Raw genomic sequence first — 17500 nt, 5'->3', positions numbered from 1 at the left:
AAGATAGCTTCCCTGTACTCCATAAGGGTTATAATAAAGGCTACGAGTCCTCAGATTCTATGTTCACAGGATTTAGATCAACTTTCGTGGCTAAGAAGGAGTGAAAATCATCAGTAACGTTTAGTTTATTGGCTCTGTTACGCTGTATCAAATCGGAATGATATGACTGACTACAGGTCGAGCGTGGTTCTATAATCAAAGGTGATCATATGGAAATCCCCTTCAAGTTGACGGCAAATCTTTCAAAAGCTTTGAAGAGTGAAATTTCTTAGGATAGAAATTTCTTACGATTGAGTTGTCATTGAAGGATATCGAAAAAAGTCCTTTGGAAAGCTTTCCTTCCATTAATCTGCAATCGGTGGCTGGTTGAGAATATGGTTGTTTGAGTCAAGAGACCGCGTAATTTTAAGAACGGAACCGGGCTCTCCGCGGTGTATGCAAAATGACGCTGGATGATTTATCTGGCCTGTGTTGTGAGAGGACAACTTGATCCTGTTTTCAGTTTCAAAGATGAACATAAAAGCGAGCAAGACTTCAAAATAAAATATAACATGTACAGTTACTGAAATGCAGTTTCAGTGGGCTATGCAAAATATTTAACAATTATTCCTCGAGCCCGAATGGGCTCTGAGTCAATAGCGGCCGAATGGGCTATTGGCTCAGAGGAAATGAGGGCGAGAGGAATAATTGTTTTTGTAAAATCCAACTGGTTGGTCAAAAATATCGAGAATAAAACAATTTTACCTAGTTAAAGCTAGACTTTAATCCTTTTTTGCCGCCAAAAAGCCCGCACTTTTCGCTACTAGTGGGCTATAACATATAGCCTAGTAGTAGCTCAACCAATCAGAACGCAGCACTGATAATAGACCAGTAGTTGGATTTTACTAATATTCAATAGTCACGAGGACTATAACACTTCATACAATACATGCAAGTGCACGAAAAAATTATACAAAACGTAACAAAAAAAAATGTTAACAGAACTTTCATAGGCAATAGAGGTCATGGAAAGAACAAATGCAACTGTCATTTTTACTAATATTAGAATAACAAAGTCAACATGCTACTTGCTTTATCATAAATTTCACTCAAAAACACATACAACTATAATTCCATTTTCAATTTTGTTACAAATTTTGGCTTCACCAGCCAAAAAATAGGAAAAATTGGAGGTTTTAGTCTAAAAATAGGAGAAAATAGGAATAGGCTCAAAAAATAGGAAAAAATAGGAAAAAATAGGAACTGGACACCCTGGGAGTTAAGTCTCACAATAACTATTATTCTTAGTCAAGATGGTTTAGAGTCAACAGAAATTAAAGAAATGTTTATGGGGTGAAAAACTTTTAGACCGATGTAAAATACTAAATTAATCAACAATGAGGCCCACAACTATCCTCCTTGAACAGTGCATTATTAGATGTATCCTAAATCAATAATCCAATTAAAGACAACAATTTAATGTTACTTTCGACAATTGTATAGAGCTCAGTTGATTTCATATTGGGTGGTTTGGTGGTATTCTTAATGTTTACCTGTAGGAAAGGTCCAGTTGCTGCAGAAGCTGCAGCAGCAGCAATGGCGGCAGCTGTCACCACAGGATTGTCAGCTGATCTGCTAGTTTCTTCAGCTGTCTCTTTTCTTCTACTAGCCTCTGGTAACACCACTGTTGGCTGTACAAGTTTTTTTGTTGGCTTTTTCAAGTCTTGTCTGTAAATCATGTACATGCAAAACACAAAAAATTCAATCACAATACCATAATGATTTGATTTAGTGCCCTCCTTCCAATATAAGCCCCCCCTTATAAGGTGTTTTTGTTAATATTAGAGCACCCCCGTTCTATTAAGCGCCCCCATTCCAATAAGCGCCCTATTCCAATAATCTCCCCTATTCTAATGTTATGATATTAGAGCATGGGTACGTATCAACCAAGGTTCATCTTCCTTCAATAATGCTCAGGAATGGTAATGCCACATTACAAAAACAGTGGTCTTCATCTGAGTTTCTCACATTAACTGAACATTCACCATATATTTGTTACTGTTACAGTTTCTGTTATTGTCCCTTTTCAAAAAAATATTAAAGTTTTGTTTTGAACATTCAGTTGTTTCTCAAAAAGAGAAATAAGCACCCTGTCTCAAATAAGCGCCCTAGCCCTTGATCGAGGTACTGTACACGACCCGAAATGATCCCTGACGCCAAATGATCCCCAAAATTGATCTAAACATGACCCGAAATGATCCCCGACCCCAAATTTTTTCACAGGCGACCTGAAATGATCCCTGAGGAATTATCGGAATGGAACGGGATGACGTTTAATTCCCAAGGATGCTAGAATTACTAGAATAAAATAAAATATAATTTGTTGGGCCCCTAGCCATAATATACTTCAAAGGGTGTTGCTATCCCTAAGGAGCTATGAGGGGACTCATTGTATAATTGCTGATAGACTGCCAGGCTTTCTACCCAGTTTAATTCCTTATCACAGTTAAGCTTTTACCGTATAAAACATACATCTAGATTTATAATCAATGACATACTGAAACCTACACACTTGGCTCTAACCAGTACCAATTGTTGTTGTTATTACAGTTTTGTTCTTTCTACTGAATTATTTATACAGTTCAGGTTTTAAAGTTCCTGCATGTTAACCAACAGGTTAAGGTTTTCTATCGCCTAGCTGTTGTATTCAGTTGTTCTTGTTTATCATTAATTTCATGGTTGTTTATGTTCACTTTTTTCCCTTACAGAGGCAGAGAGTTTTATATTACATATTGTTACAGTTCAGAAATTCTATAATTGACGGAATTGACCGAAATAAACGGTTATGTGACTACTATGTACCTTAATGGGTACCAACAGGAAGTGAAGACTGTTACTTGTTACAGTAAGGGCCGGGTTAAACATCACATTTCACATGTGCCAAATTTAATTCAGGTATTGAATGCGTAAGAAGTTTGATGCTTAACTAAAATTAAATTCGACAACGCGACTTCTGTCGCATCTTCGACTAATTAAGCCAGTCAAATCTTGACAGAAGTTCAACCGTTGTCTTTTGTGCCGAATCGAATTTTAAAATCATGTTTAATTTATTATAAACCCACAATTCTCAATTTTTTCCCAACTCTATAAAAACTCACTCATGATTCAATGTCTAAAATGGCGGATTTCGTTATTAAATAGAGCCAAATAGGTATCAGACTCGGCACATGTGAAATTTGACATTTAAACCGGGCCTAACGAGATGCTATTTGCAGGACTGATTTCAACCTCCAATTTAAACTCTAAAGTTTCTTGCAAAATTCGTTAAAAAGGAGTTCTAATTATTTAATAAATTATCCAAAATTTATAAATACATCAACACTTCAAACAATTCGAGTCAAATTCTTTAATTTACTTTATTCTAGAAATTCTAGCATCCTTGGGAATTAAACATCATCCCATTCCATTCTGATAATTCCTCGGGGATCATTTCAGGTTGCGTGCGAAAAAATTGGGGGATCATTTGGGGTCGGGGATCATTTCAGGTTATGTTTGGGTCAATTTTGGGGCTCATCTGGGGTCGAGGATCATTTCAGGTCGTGCACAGTACCAAAAGCAAATAGGCGCCCCAAGCGCTAAATCAAATTACTACGGTAATTGCAATATTACACTCCAAAGCTGGAAAGCTGGAAATAAAGAATTCAAGATGTTCTCAAGGAACAAGAATTAGAACCATTATTCTTTCAGAGACAGACAATAAAGGTACCCACATAAGGCACTAACCCAGCCTTATTACTTCGGCGAAGCACGAAGTAAAGGATTCGCAATGCTCAGGAATGTATCATAGTTGACTTTTTTTGACAAGATTGGGCATGCAAAGTCTGTAGGTTTTCGGTTTTATTCGGCTATTTGATGAAGTGAGAGGTGAATTAGTTCGAGATATCTCAAGATCACTTCGATTTCTTTGATTTATTCTTATCGAGGAAGAAAGAATTATTATATTGGCTTTCCCAGGGTTTGAACCAACTCACCCGTGTGATCCGTCAGATCAGAAGAGACTATACGTTGAGGGATTAGCCGATCGCGCTACTGCGACCCAAGGTAGTTCAGGACATGAAAAATAGTTGTGAAATGATGCACTAGTTTCGGGACAAGATTGGACGTACAAGTTTGTGACTTTTCAGCTTGTTTCGGCTATTTCACGAAATGAGACTGCATTGACTACTTTGTGATATCTTTAATGAGATCACTTCGAGTTTAGTCTTTAATTTACTCGAGGAATAAATAGAGGATATTACGTGGCCGCCCAGACACAAAATTTCTCTTCAAGTGTTGAAAAACACTTTATGAGTGAGCCATTGACCCTTTCGAACTGTTTTTTGATGAATTTAAATTTACAAGATGCTGCACAAAGACATTTGTCTTTGGTGAGTGTTACGTAGTAAAATTGCTTTCATGCGTTGCGTGACTTTCTTGAACGTTCTCTATGTTTTTGGATTATTCATGAATAATTAATTAAGTCATGTTTACATTTCAGCATAAGTCAGCAGATTTGCATCAGTTACTGAAATCATAAAATATGTCGAAAAGCTACTACTAGTCGCCTGTTTAGTATTTTCTAAAACCTTATGTCAAACGGTATACAAGTTCCGGGCGACTTCTTTTGATGAACTAAGTTTTTTCCCAAGAGCTGGACTGCTGTGTTTAGTCAAGTGTGACGAAGATTGATTTTCAAGTTCTGTGTTTACAAGTTGGCGGAAGCTGTAAGATATCTGAAGTTCAAGTGAGAGTTTGTTATTATTGGCAGAGGCTGTTTAGTTCTACTTAAGTTCAAGTCAAGTTTGTGTTGGCGGATGCTGTGTTTTAAAGCTCTGTAAAGGCTATGTTCCTCTGATATTAAACTTCCTTGTGTTAATCTGACGTCCCTGTGTGCTGATAGTCAGTGAATAATTACCCTCAAAACATTGGAACTCGTAACATTGAGTTTTAGCCAATTCCATGCTCAACATAATTGACTCCTTACCCATGCCTTACATGTATATCTTTAATCAGTACATGAGACTGCTATGCTCTTTTTGAAGCCTGATGTGACTAAGAAAGATATAGAGAATTATTTTTTCACTGTTTGTTTTGTTAGACTTGTTATTTACCGCCAGTAACCTCATATTTGACTTAGGTCTAAACGTTTAGACCCAAGTCAAATTTAGAAGGATTTGTATCGAGTCATCAGAGCATAACTGATGAGCTAATATCTCAGAGACAATTTGTTAGGAAATGCTCGTTTTTGGCAAGTAGGCCTCTTGGATGTTGCTCTTTTCGGAATACCCTGACAAATCCCATAACTTCACGAATCAACACCTTACTCTTACCATATTTCATTCCTTACTATTCCTCCACATTTACAATTAATCAGTTCCACAACCACGACGCCGAAGTGTACGCTATGTAGCGTCTTGTTTCAATTACTCCCATTTGCATTCACCCTTGACGTGTGACAAAAATAGTGCATAGTAATGTTTTACCTTTTGAATGTTAATTGACAGTCCATTATCATGGTGTCATTTTTGACCAATGAAATTAAATTAAGTTTGAAAGTTAGCACGTGAAATTGGCAATGTTTTGACCCCACCCAGTATTATGCAGTGTTCATGTCACTAATCTGAAGTTTTCAGGTTTTGCTTTTGAGAAAACATTAAAACAAAGACACTACTTATGACCTGGTGTTCACTAAAAATAATAATAATATTATTATTATTGTAATTCAAAGCCCTTTTTTAATTTTATATACTACTTACTAACCAAGAGTAAGGTCATTACAGGGGAATCTCAGACCAAGGCCTTGATGTATCGCTCAGTCAATACATCAAGGCCGAGTCTGAGCTAGGTTTCCCTGTATGACCTAACAGACAAGGTTAATAAGTTATTTATTATATAGCCTTTTCATTATGGACCTGAGCCTGCAATCAATTAAAACCAATCACTGGTCAGCAGATAACCTTAAAAAACATGTCACCTCAATGAATGACACCGGTCAGTGGATACCCTTTTTGACAGCTGTCAATCGACCATAACATGGATGTCCATAAGGATGTCCACTACCAAGTTAAACACAGACTGTATATACCTTGGACACCTAGCTAGTAATGCTAGTAAAGCTAGTAACACATAAAGACTTGTAACCACAGTATTTTTCTTTTTCTGAACTTTGATATAATATTTTAATTAGTCAAGCCTGCTTTAGCAGAGCTAGACTCTAAAAATGCAGTCCTTTCTTTTTTGTCGGTGGGACCTAGTTTGTAGGCCACGCTTTCCTAGCGAAGATCGTGGAACTGGGGATAAGAATCGTGGTGACTTTCACTGTACGCAAATGAGTCTCATGATGAGCATGCGGTATATTTTCAGTGATGACTGAAAGTTTGGAAATGATGTAATTCTCCTCGAATGGATTGATTTTCGTGTCATTATGCACGACATGCAGGCACCAATTAAAAAGGAAATATCCCCAAGTAGGATGAGAAAATATTATGGCGGGAAAATCCTATTTTGTGGTGTTTTAAGGCATTACGTTTCTCAGAATATTGTCGGAATTACTTTCAGAAATCTATGGTTAAATAGATTCACTTTGTTTTATGTATTTAATTGATAGATTTTCGCACTTGTTAACATGTGAAGTCATGTTGCACTTTATAACTACTTGAGATATCAAGTATCCACTGTCACGCAATTTTTACGTGCATACGTGCGTGCGTAAAATTTGCTTTCTCAAATAAAATAGAGGCAATGTATGAAAGTTCGAACGTACAATTATTTAAGCGAAAAAGTAGAAACTCGCTCAACTTGACGTTTAATCTCAACACTTTATATCTTAGCTACATTTTATTTATGTGATTAAAATTTACGTGCATTAAGGTGTGGAGCCAAAAACGTGTCAGTGGAAATCCACCCTAATGTTACACATGTGTCACGGATGTGTTTATACGGGTAGTTTTGGACCTGAATATCCGCGCACTCTACTTGGAGCACTTCATGTCCATAGAATAGAAATCCCATATCGAGCTTTTAATTTTCTGGAACGGGTTAGTCCAAGAATTCTATCGCTTGAAAGTGTTGATTATTTTGGAACAACTGATCACTTCAGTGGTCGAAAAAAAAAAAAGAATAATCTTAATCAGCAAAACTTCAAGGTTTACTGGAAAACTAGGATTGAGGATCGAGGAATTAGGGATCGAGGATCTTTTAAGAACTTGAAAATGAAATGAATAAATAAATGGTGGACCAGTGGTGATGTGCGCCGCAGACTGTAGATAAATTTCACAGAACATAACCCCATTCGCTATACTGAACACTAAATTCAAGTAAACTAATCTGAGTCTGTCTGAGTCAGTGATTGTTTTGACGAGAAAGTGAAATTTTCCTGGAAAATGAGATGCTTTATCCCAGTGATACTGTAATAAAAGAAAAAACTTAAACAGTTTTTAATTTTTAATTGTACATTTGCTTTCAGTACTCCTTATTTTTCTTGTAATTGTTGTATGCACGACCCCACCAGCAATGTTGATCTTTTTGTAGTGCTAAAACAAAGTTCTCATCTATCTATCTATCTAAAATGCATGCTGTGTACAACTCTAAACATTTTACTCTGAGACTGTACTGAGATATTAAAAGACGATACTAAGCAGCTATGGAAAATGAAATTACTTTCACGCGGTATTGATATCTTATAAAACGGACAACAAATTGAGCAGGAATACGCGCAAACTGAATTCACTGTGTGTTGTATGAGGTTCTGTTAAACTTACACATTTTTCCCATGCTGAACATATGCTGTACCGAGCCATACTTTTTTCCAGTACAAAGAAGCTATGTATATTTATATCATGTATATATATCATGGGCCCCTGATACCGATAAAAATCACTGTTCAATTTTTTGAGTGTAAAATCCCTGAAAGAGTACTCCTCAATGGAGCAATATCAATATGTAGAAGGTTTTCAAAGGTTTCACACTGGTTTGAGGCTAAGTTGTCTCTCCTTGCAATTTTTTATTTTTTGAGTATTAACCTTATGACATGTAACACTTGTTTTGTATTCAAACAAAAAAGTAATATAACAGCACCGGCGCCTTTGACAACAAAACTTATCTCCAAGCAAGCGAGACTCAATGCTACTAAGAGCGTTCTTGTTTGTATAAAATTCAAATTCATATAAAATTTTAATTAGTCCCATACACAAAGTTTGTACACAGTAATAAAATAAGATATGTATAGTATTCAAATTTTGGGGATTTCAAAGAAAATAATTGAGAATCTAGAAATGAGCAAAGGGGATGGTGAAGGAATGCAACGTATATCATGTGCACATGTCACTTCAAGGGCAGCAAGAAATAAATTGATATTCAGGAAAAGGCATTGAAGCAACAAAGCTTGAATAACAATTTTATACAGGGCTGGATACTGTATTTGAACTGGACCGACCAAAAGTTAAAGACAGAATACACAGTTGTTATGAAATAAATTGAATGTTTCAGACTACAGAACATTTTTTTTCAACTTGTCACACACGTAAAACATTGTTCCAGTTATTGGGGGTTAAAAAATGGAAATGATCTGCAGGGAAGCAAAAATTACTTTGAGTTAGCAAAAAGTATGAGTTACCAAGGATAAAATTACAGTAAATGTGTGAAAAAAATACAGTAAATGTGTAAAAAAAAATCCAGGGGAAATCAACTTTGGTTTTAGTTAGTGCAAGGTTCAAGGTTGCAAGGGTTCAAGTCATCAGGAGTGGACTGTATGTAAACAAAGTAAATGTTGCCAGAACACCATGTTTTGCTGTACACACACTGATCAAGCAATTACGATTCACTTTATTCAGCCATAAACGTTGACGTTTGAAACTCCAAAAATCTGTACCAACATGCATTATTAAATTTGTTTTCACTTCGGGTGACATTTAAAGCATTTGTGTTCGCGTTTTTCTATTTTTTCTAAAATAAAAACTCAAGGGGTTGGGAGAACTCTGGAAAGTTATAAAATAATCAGGGCTTCTGATAGGTCTCAGAAAAAAGTCAAATTTTGCAGGATTTTCAGAGACAAATTCATGCAAAAACTGGCCGATTTTGCAGGAATTTTCAGGGCAAACTTCACCAAAAAACAATCAGTAATAAACAGCTGATTTTGTGGGAATGTGGGCAAATTTCGCTAGAAATCAAATTTGACAAGCATTTTTAACTTTTTTTAAAAGAGATAATCATTTGCTCTTTCAACAACAATGCACTTGAGAAAGGGGCTCAAAAGCTTTGCCATGGGCTCATTTGTCAAGCACATTGTTGTTGAAAGAGTAATTGATTATAAACATCAAGCGCCCAGTTATTTACAACATAATCTTTGCCTGGTAGTAATTGGGACGTTGTTTGCTTGTTGCATTGACAAAGTTTCAAGATAATTAATTTTGCATGTTTACAGCAATTAAAAAGCCCCAATAGCCGAAATAAGTTTCAAATGCTACGATTTTTGCTGTATTTTTGTGTTTTTGTGGATTTTGCGGGGATTTCGTGGATTTACCTGAATTTTGTGGCTCCATGACCACGCGAAATATCAGAAGCCCTGAATGATATTTATATAAAAGCCATTTTAATCCACAAACCCAAAGTAGACCTGTCCAGTAGAATCCACAAGGCACAACGTTTATTAAATGTACCCAAGGTACATGTATAAAAAAATACAGTATGGTAAATGCCTTCCAGCTTTCATTGTGTCTAGTCTTCACAAATAAAATGTATTGTAAATCAATATTATTCTGTCGCAATGAACACATTTACCTTTTCAAGAACTGATCTTTTATAACTTTTTCCTTGTCACTTAAAGCAAACTGTTTTATTTTTACATCACCTACAAAGTAAAAAAAATTAAGAAAAGCACATGAATGTATATTTTTTTCACAAACTGTTCACTAGACCATGATGGAAACATGACCTAGCACATAACATGCTTCAAGCGAAAATTCCAGTGGAAACTTTGATAATTTGGCCACACTTTTCAACGTTTTGCAGGCTTTGTTTTTCACGATTTGAGCTCTGCTTGTTATATACAATTCACTGTACTGAAAATTTGTAATTTTTTTCGGGTCTTTTTCTAGACGCTGGAGGGAACAAAATGACCCCTCAATCGTTTTCTGGTGGGACATTTTAAATTTCATTGCGGGATTGACACAATGGCGCAACCAGGCTCAAACCCTGGAATCACATTTATAATTTACATACCAGCATTTTCTTGTCTTGAATTAAAGACTGGAGCTCCACTGTGTGGTTGTCCTTGATGTAAGCTTTTAATAGCTAAATTCTTCACTCAAAATAATTATAAAACAACAAAACAAGAAAAACAAATACAGTGAGTACTGTAGTTACTGAGGCTAAAAATAATACCAGATTTATAAGTTAAGTGGTCAGGTGTACAATTTGGTTATACACTGTTTTCAAAACTGAATGAGCACAAAGTGTAAGTTCAATTTCAAATAAAAAATGCACTGATGGTATGATTTGATTTCAGACCAATATTGCATGAAACAACCTTAAGATGGATGATAATAATCCTGGATCACATCACTGTCCGCTTATACTGCAAAAATTTTGCGTTTGAGCATGGCAAATCACTGCAATGCCAAGTAGAACAGAACACTGGAATAGATTTTTATGACATTCAAACAAGAGAAATATATGCTGTAAACCCATGTATGCTTGAACATGAAGGCTTGGTATTCAACATACTCAGGAGTTTTCAACAACTTCCACTTCAACCACTCCCCAAATTGCTTCAAACAAAATTCATTTCTTTGCATTTTTCGATGAAGCAAAGCATGATTTTCCTGGTTAAGGTGTTTTAAATTAAACTTTCCAAAATTACAATGGCAAATTCTGCAGCTATACTGAATTGCTCACTGCTTCCACCTTTCTGGATGTCATTGACACAAGGCTGCTTTTAATAATAACACTTGCACTGTAATAAACTATAGTTTTCTGTACTCATGTTTATAATGGAGCAGGTTTTGCTTTTCAAGGAAGTAAATTTAACATCTGGTAATCTTCTGTTATACATGGTGTCAATAAGTTAGACAATGTATGATTGAACTGCACACACCATTTTTCCACTCATTCCAACTTTCTCAACAAATTCGCACAGAAACCCTTACTATGCAGGTTACCACCACTACCACTACCACTACAACTACTATTTACTAGCGCCAATAAATAATAATTTTTAATACAGTATTATGTACTATATTACCTGTTTTCTATTATGAATAACGTCAGGAGTTTCACTACCAAAATCTTTATCTGGACCTTCAGACACTTGTCTACCAGTTCCATTGCTTGATTTCTCTGAACAGTCCCCTGTAATTCTACTTTTTTGATCATCATATAAAGGTTTTCTGTGAGATTCTGCATCATTTGATGAAGCATCTTGCTTGGATAGAATCCATGCTGATGGAGTAGCATTTACATGCCTAATTACTTTGACTGGAGTGGTTCTTTTGTGACTGTCAACTTAAAGATAAAAACACTCAACTAAAAAAATCTAATTATTGTTTAGTAAGAATAGCTTTCAAGCATCATGTACAGTTGTGAATTATCTTTCATCTAATAAATGTACCAGATGTACTAAATTAGTAAAAGTACAGGTTCTCTAACGTCCCACAGAATTATCATTATTACATGTGCAAGGCCTGCAAACAAGGCTTACAGTTTGTCGTCCTTATCTGAGAAGACTTGAAAGTCTAACCATTTGTAGATGTTATTACAAAGGCTGAGTACTGGTGAGGCTGGCCGGGTTTGAACCAGGCGCCTCCTGCTTGGCAGCAGACTGGTGCTTATCCAATTGAGCTAACTGGTTTGTGCCCAAAAACTACAATAAAGTCCACATGGGCGCCAGGGTTGTAGCTAAGGAAATTGCCTGGCAGCTAAAAAAACATGGAGGAGACAAAAAGAAGACTGCATGGTGCCTTCTTTGCCAACATTGGGGAAGGTATGACTGTTTCCCTCTGTTTCATGCTGATCACCAGTCAAAAACTAGCCAGCAATGGCCTCTGACTCAGCCAGCTAATTTCCCTGGCAGCCAGCGCTTAGCGACAACCCTGGGATGCTGTCCAAGAGGACCTCTTTAGTTTCTTTAAGGTGATCAAAAAACACAAGAACAAAAATTGCTTGAACATGCAAAAAATAGCTTGAAAAAAGTTTTGATGAGCAGGATTGCTTACAGTTCTTCTGTGATTTCAATTCCCCCAGAATACTTCACTTGCCCATTGGGCAAGTTAAGAACAGAATTCACTAGCCCAATAAAAAGCCACTAGCTCTGGGCTATCCGACACGACTTTCTTTGCACACTGATACTCCACTTGGCACTTGCCCCTACCTATCGGACACCGCTTTTTTTTCATGTGGAGAGTTACAATGTTGCCCCATCAAAATGTTCAGAATGAACAACAAGATCCATTAACTGGTGCGATTAAATTAACTGCCATCCAACCTCATTCCCACAGTCCTCTCCTACTCAGCCCCTGAAATGAGGTTGACTACTGTCCTCAATTTGTGCCAAAGATTGCTTTGATTTCAACTGTCCAGCTGAAACATTCCATACTTGACAACTTTGTCTACCTTTTGTGCGAGTGGTGTGGAAGAGTTCAGTATTTCAAAATGGCGAAAATTGACCCAGTTTGACCATTTTTACCTAAAAGTAACTCTTTGATCAGAAAAGCAGCTTTAATTTAAAAAAATGGAGATGCTGTTTTCACACAGTTTTTTCAAGATTTTACGTCTTGGTTTTCAAGACACCAATTGCTGCTGGCCTACCATGAAATTGTTTGAACTTCAATGCTGTCTTACAGAGATTTCCTTAACCCCTTCACCCCTGGGAACTTTGCCGAAAAAGATATTTTAAAGCTAGTCAAGCCATTTTCTGATCACTGTCTAGCTATAAAGAGCTAAAAATTACATGTACCATAAAGCCATTTACAGGACGTGCACTTGGCGGCTCTCTGATCCAGATGAATAATGTTAGCTTCCAAAGTTTGGCCATGTACAGAAAGCAAAAGTTTGAGCCTTGACTTTTACTCTACTCCCCTTTTCTTTTATTTTTCTTGCCTCATTCTTTTTTCTTTTGCAGGGCATTTACACACGGGTTTCATTAAGAATTGCAGTAGCAGGAGAATAGTGAAAAGTAACAGGAGAATATTTTGAAAGAGCAAAGCCCTTTCCCCCTTTTGCGGAAACAGCTTGAAAACAAACCTGGAAATTTTGTGTATTAAACCCTGCTGAGATGGCTTTTCCTATTGTCTGATAGCAAAGTTTATTTCTCATAGCTGCAGAACAAAAAACGCTGCATACATTTACCTCTACCTGGTTTCAAAACATTTTTTCTTTGAATTAACAGGCATATTGGTAAATTATGATCAACTTCTAACCCTGTTGCACCCTCCTAGAGTTGTGACATGTGGCTCTATCTTATTAAATACCAAACATAGCATAAGAGTGAAAATAAAATAATTCTCAATACGCTTCAACTTCTATTCAATATTTTTAGGATGTTTTATACAGTGAAAGTATGAGACATGAGAAACTTTTCCCGCCTCTACCAGCGAACATGTGCTTGTGCTAGACAGAACACATTTAAACAACACATTTCATCCCTCCCAGGGCAAAACTTTGCATGTCCAGTTTAATAGACAATTTGTCAAGTATCGATGAATATTTCTTCTATGTTTCCTCTGCTCTGCAATTACAATTCATAATGTGCCGTTTTAGAAGTCATCATTAAAATAGGAAAATCTCAACATTTGCATTTGCTTCACAGTAAAAATTGATTCTGTGTCATTTATATACTGTCAACATCGCCAAATTTATTTCCATAGCAGTTCAAAACGAAATCATTCTTCTCATTATTTATAAAGGTACTTAATTCTTCTCTCTTAAACATTTCTTGACGTAACTTTGCTACTGTGATTAATTTTGTTCATCATGTACTTTCACTTTTTGTTTCAATAGTATTTATTAAAAAAGTTTGATAGTAGAACAATTTCAAAGGAATTACCTTAATAATTTTTCGCATGCAAATAAAAAAGCATCGAACATACAGTCAACTCTCCACGCTTTAGCAAACCATCTAATATATTATGCGTCCCCTGTTATTTTTGTGGGGCTTAAAACTGCTAGCATTTAAATAAGGTCTTTTGTGTATTTGTTATTTATTTAGGAATGTAAAGCAAGTGGCTAAGCGCTAAAACCACACATTTCTGGGGACAATTTCTTTGTACATAACATAATGTATCCACGTCTGATTCATCTGAATAAAAAGTAGCCATACTTCATTGAAATTTAACCAGAGAATTACCCATAGTAGACAGGAATTCTCCGATCTCCAATGCTTAATGAAACCCCTGTTTACAGTAGTAAGATTCATTTTGGTGGTACAGTTTTTGGGAAAGCTTTTAGGATCTTAGGATTAAATGAAAGGAAAGGTACAGGTGGGTAGTGGAATATGATTTTCATGAGAATTTTCAGGACAACATTAATTTTATGTGTTTTTTTTGTCTTTTCATCTGGCCTCCTAGACCAAATTGTGCTTATTCTGGCACAGTTTGAAACATCTCTTCACCCTGCTGCAGTTAACAGACAAAGTTGTCATTGACCGTTAAAACTGATAATGTCAAAGGCCGTAGGAGGGATGTGGATCCACACGAGTGGTTGCAGGCAGTTAGGGGGCGAATGGGTTAAATAACCCAAGCCTACGGAAATTGTATGCTTACAGGAATGTAAAAATACAGAGTTTGTATAGGAGTTGAAATGGGGTTTTGTGATGGCGGCTGTAAGTACAGCTGTTTACTTACTCAAGAGTGTCCATAAAGAGAGCTTCCACTGTATAATATAGCCTACCCTGGATTGTCCATTAGCTGTATCTCCAGGGTACAATTAATGTATCGGTCAAATCGAAGCTTCAACATGCCCCCCCCGGGCATACCCCGGGCTTTTGACACCTTTGCCGTCCCGGGGAGGAGGGAATTTGATTATCAGAGTCTTCCAGTGGGTGGGGAATTTGATCCCCATGCTTTAGGGGTGGGGAATTTGAACTCCACCCTCGATTTCATGTAAAATATTTGGCGTGCCGAGCTATCATGGGGGACGCGGTGTTAGAGGATTTTCGTGGATAAGATTGTGCCTTTGTGGCCAATTGGTTACGAGGAAAGGGCCTAAACAAGCTTTGTGCCGTATTTGAAGTATTTAAATTTTAAAATTTTTAATATTGGATTCAGGCTTTGAATGTATGAATGTATTTTATTGTTGTGTTTACAATGAAATACAATACCTATACCGGCGATTCAATGCAACAACATGAAATAAAATAAAACGGTCAACTACTTTGACCTACTGCAAGTATGTTAATTAATAAGGTGAGCGATGATGCATGTCAGTGAAATGGTCATGATGTAGTAATCTCAATAGGTGGGATCTTTTTGTATAGAATGCTTCGTATGTTGCATGACGAAGAAAAGCTGAGCATTCAGTGACCTTGTAGCATCGATTTCCGCTGCTTTGCACGAGACTTTTGTTCGTAGTAAATACGCTAACAGTGTTGCCCAGTTTTTGTTATATTTCTAGAGATTTTGTTCGACAACTGAAGGCGTTTCCGCCGTCCTTCTGTCGTTTTTGTGCCTGTGAAATGACCCCGGGGTGGGGGCATTTGATCACCTGAATGGACCCTAGTGTGGGGCATTTGAACGGCATTTTGGCCCGGGTAGGGGGGAATTTGAACAATAATTTTCAAAAAAGTCAAATGCCCGGGGGGTTGCACGGGGGGGGCATGTTGAAGCTTCGATTTGACCGATACATAAGGAGGTGGAGATCAGAACAGGATCTAGTATGGAGACAAACTGGCAAACCTACCGATGTTAACTTCACCCGCGACATCCTTGGGTTCAGCTGATGGAGAACTCCATTCTAATGGGGATTTTATTTCGCGAAGTAGTCTTGAAGGTAATCTGACTCTTTGGGTACCATTAAAAGACAATTCAGGAAGTGATGGAGAAAAATTTTCTTGTACGTCCTCAGGATATTTATCTGCAGAACATGAAATTTCACCATAATTCGAGCGTCTTTGAGAGCTTTGGCGATGTGAAGGGATCACTGAAGAGCCAATGTTGCTTGGAGTTTGTGATACTGATTCAGTGCTTAGTGCCACTCTCTCGAGTTTATCGTCATCTCTTACACCAGTCAATGCATCCACGGCAGCATTCGTTATGGAAATTATCTGTCTTGAATGTTTCATGCCAACAAGAAATCTCAAGTAATCCGAGTAAGCTAACGTTTTTGCTCTGGACTCTCCTTATTCCTTGCAGCATTCTTTTCTATAGATACTGAGGTCATTACATTTGTCTTTCGTTTCGTTACTGGACTATAGTTAGATCTGGAGCATTCGCTTGCCTCTCCAAAGTTTGTAATTTGTCCAGTGGCAAACAAACTCCAAGTTGACCTGCCGTCGACCTGTCAACCCGCCAATTTTAAACTTTGAACATGCAACGCCTGCAATAGCACATTCCAGAAACAGCGGTCCTCTCAGTGGGTGGCTGCTAAGCTGTAATATGAGAGACGTCAGCGAAAAAAGAGCTTCAATCAAGTTCAAGATGGAGTCGACTGTCGACTTGGATCTCCTTGAACAACTGGGCGAAATTATCAGCAATCTGACCACTTCTGGGGATCCATCGCTGGACGCTGAAAAATTAAAAAAGCTTAAGGCAATCTGTAAGAAAGCAGATGTCTATCTGAAGCACGTATATCACTTGGTTTTAACGCAGCTGAAAAAGAATCACGCCGAAGTAAGACTGTCGTCGTTACAGATTATTAGTGAACTTTTCCTTCGCTCTCATATGTTCAGAGAATTACTGTTGACCGATTTTCAACTCTTTTTGGAACTAACAGTTGAGACAGATCACAAACAGCCTCTTCCACCACCAAAGTCAGCCGCGAAAACCCTCAAAGAGAAAGCTCTACAGGCGGTAGAGAGTTGGTATCACAAATTTGGGCCCCACTACAAGAAATTAGACCTGGGGTACAGTTATTTGAAGAGAGTAAAAAAGGTTGAGTTTAATGCAGTAACAGCTAGAACTGAAGTTGAAAGACGCCAATCGGAAGAAAGAGCAAGAAGAAGAAATGTATTGATCAATGGACAGATTATTCAAGTGGAGCAAGAAATGTCTGAGATGATAAGTGAAATGGAGCTATGCGCAACCGAGATTGAGAACTGTTTTAAGCTGCTGTTACCCCATCCTGATGATTATGATCTACAATGTGGGGATGACACATGTGAACTAGAAAAAGTTGGCTGTAAGAGTGACGATGCCACAGAGAGATCAGCTGCTGACAAAGTGCACAGTAGCGACAATAAAAATTTACAACCTGATGGCTTTACGTCACCCATGCTTGTTGATCAGGTTAAGACTGAACTTGGTAGAAGTGAAGTTAATGAACAACTTCTCTCTAA

General features: G+C 37.2%; 2 protein-coding genes across 2 annotated transcripts in view; one reads left to right on the top strand and one right to left on the bottom strand.

The window, feature by feature from the left end:
• The window catches only part of LOC140942654 (uncharacterized), a 69065-nt gene extending 52545 nt beyond the window's left edge, over positions 1-16520 (bottom strand). Inside the window, exons 1-5 of the mRNA XM_073391599.1 lie at positions 15907-16520; positions 11258-11517; positions 10237-10315; positions 9796-9865; positions 1533-1707 (exon numbers count right to left, since the gene is read on the bottom strand). Of these exons, the coding sequence (XP_073247700.1) occupies positions 1533-1707; positions 9796-9865; positions 10237-10315; positions 11258-11517; positions 15907-16288 (966 nt within the window). The 5' untranslated portion in view covers positions 16289-16520. The remainder of the gene's footprint in view (positions 1-1532; positions 1708-9795; positions 9866-10236; positions 10316-11257; positions 11518-15906) is intronic.
• A 112-nt stretch (positions 16521-16632) lies between these two features.
• The window catches only part of LOC140943039 (UV-stimulated scaffold protein A-like), a 6354-nt gene continuing 5486 nt past the window's right edge, over positions 16633-17500 (top strand). Inside the window, exon 1 of the mRNA XM_073392073.1 lies at positions 16633-17500. This exon is cut by the window's right edge and continues 416 nt beyond it. Within this exon, the coding sequence (XP_073248174.1) occupies positions 16644-17500 (857 nt within the window). The 5' untranslated portion in view covers positions 16633-16643.

The sequence above is a fragment of the Porites lutea genome, chromosome 7, assembly GCF_958299795.1.
Source record: "Porites lutea chromosome 7, jaPorLute2.1, whole genome shotgun sequence".
In the NCBI taxonomy this organism is placed as follows: Eukaryota; Metazoa; Cnidaria; class Anthozoa; order Scleractinia; family Poritidae; genus Porites; species Porites lutea.
Note: the sequence above shows the minus strand (reverse complement) of the source record. Positions and strands in the feature narration are given on the sequence as shown.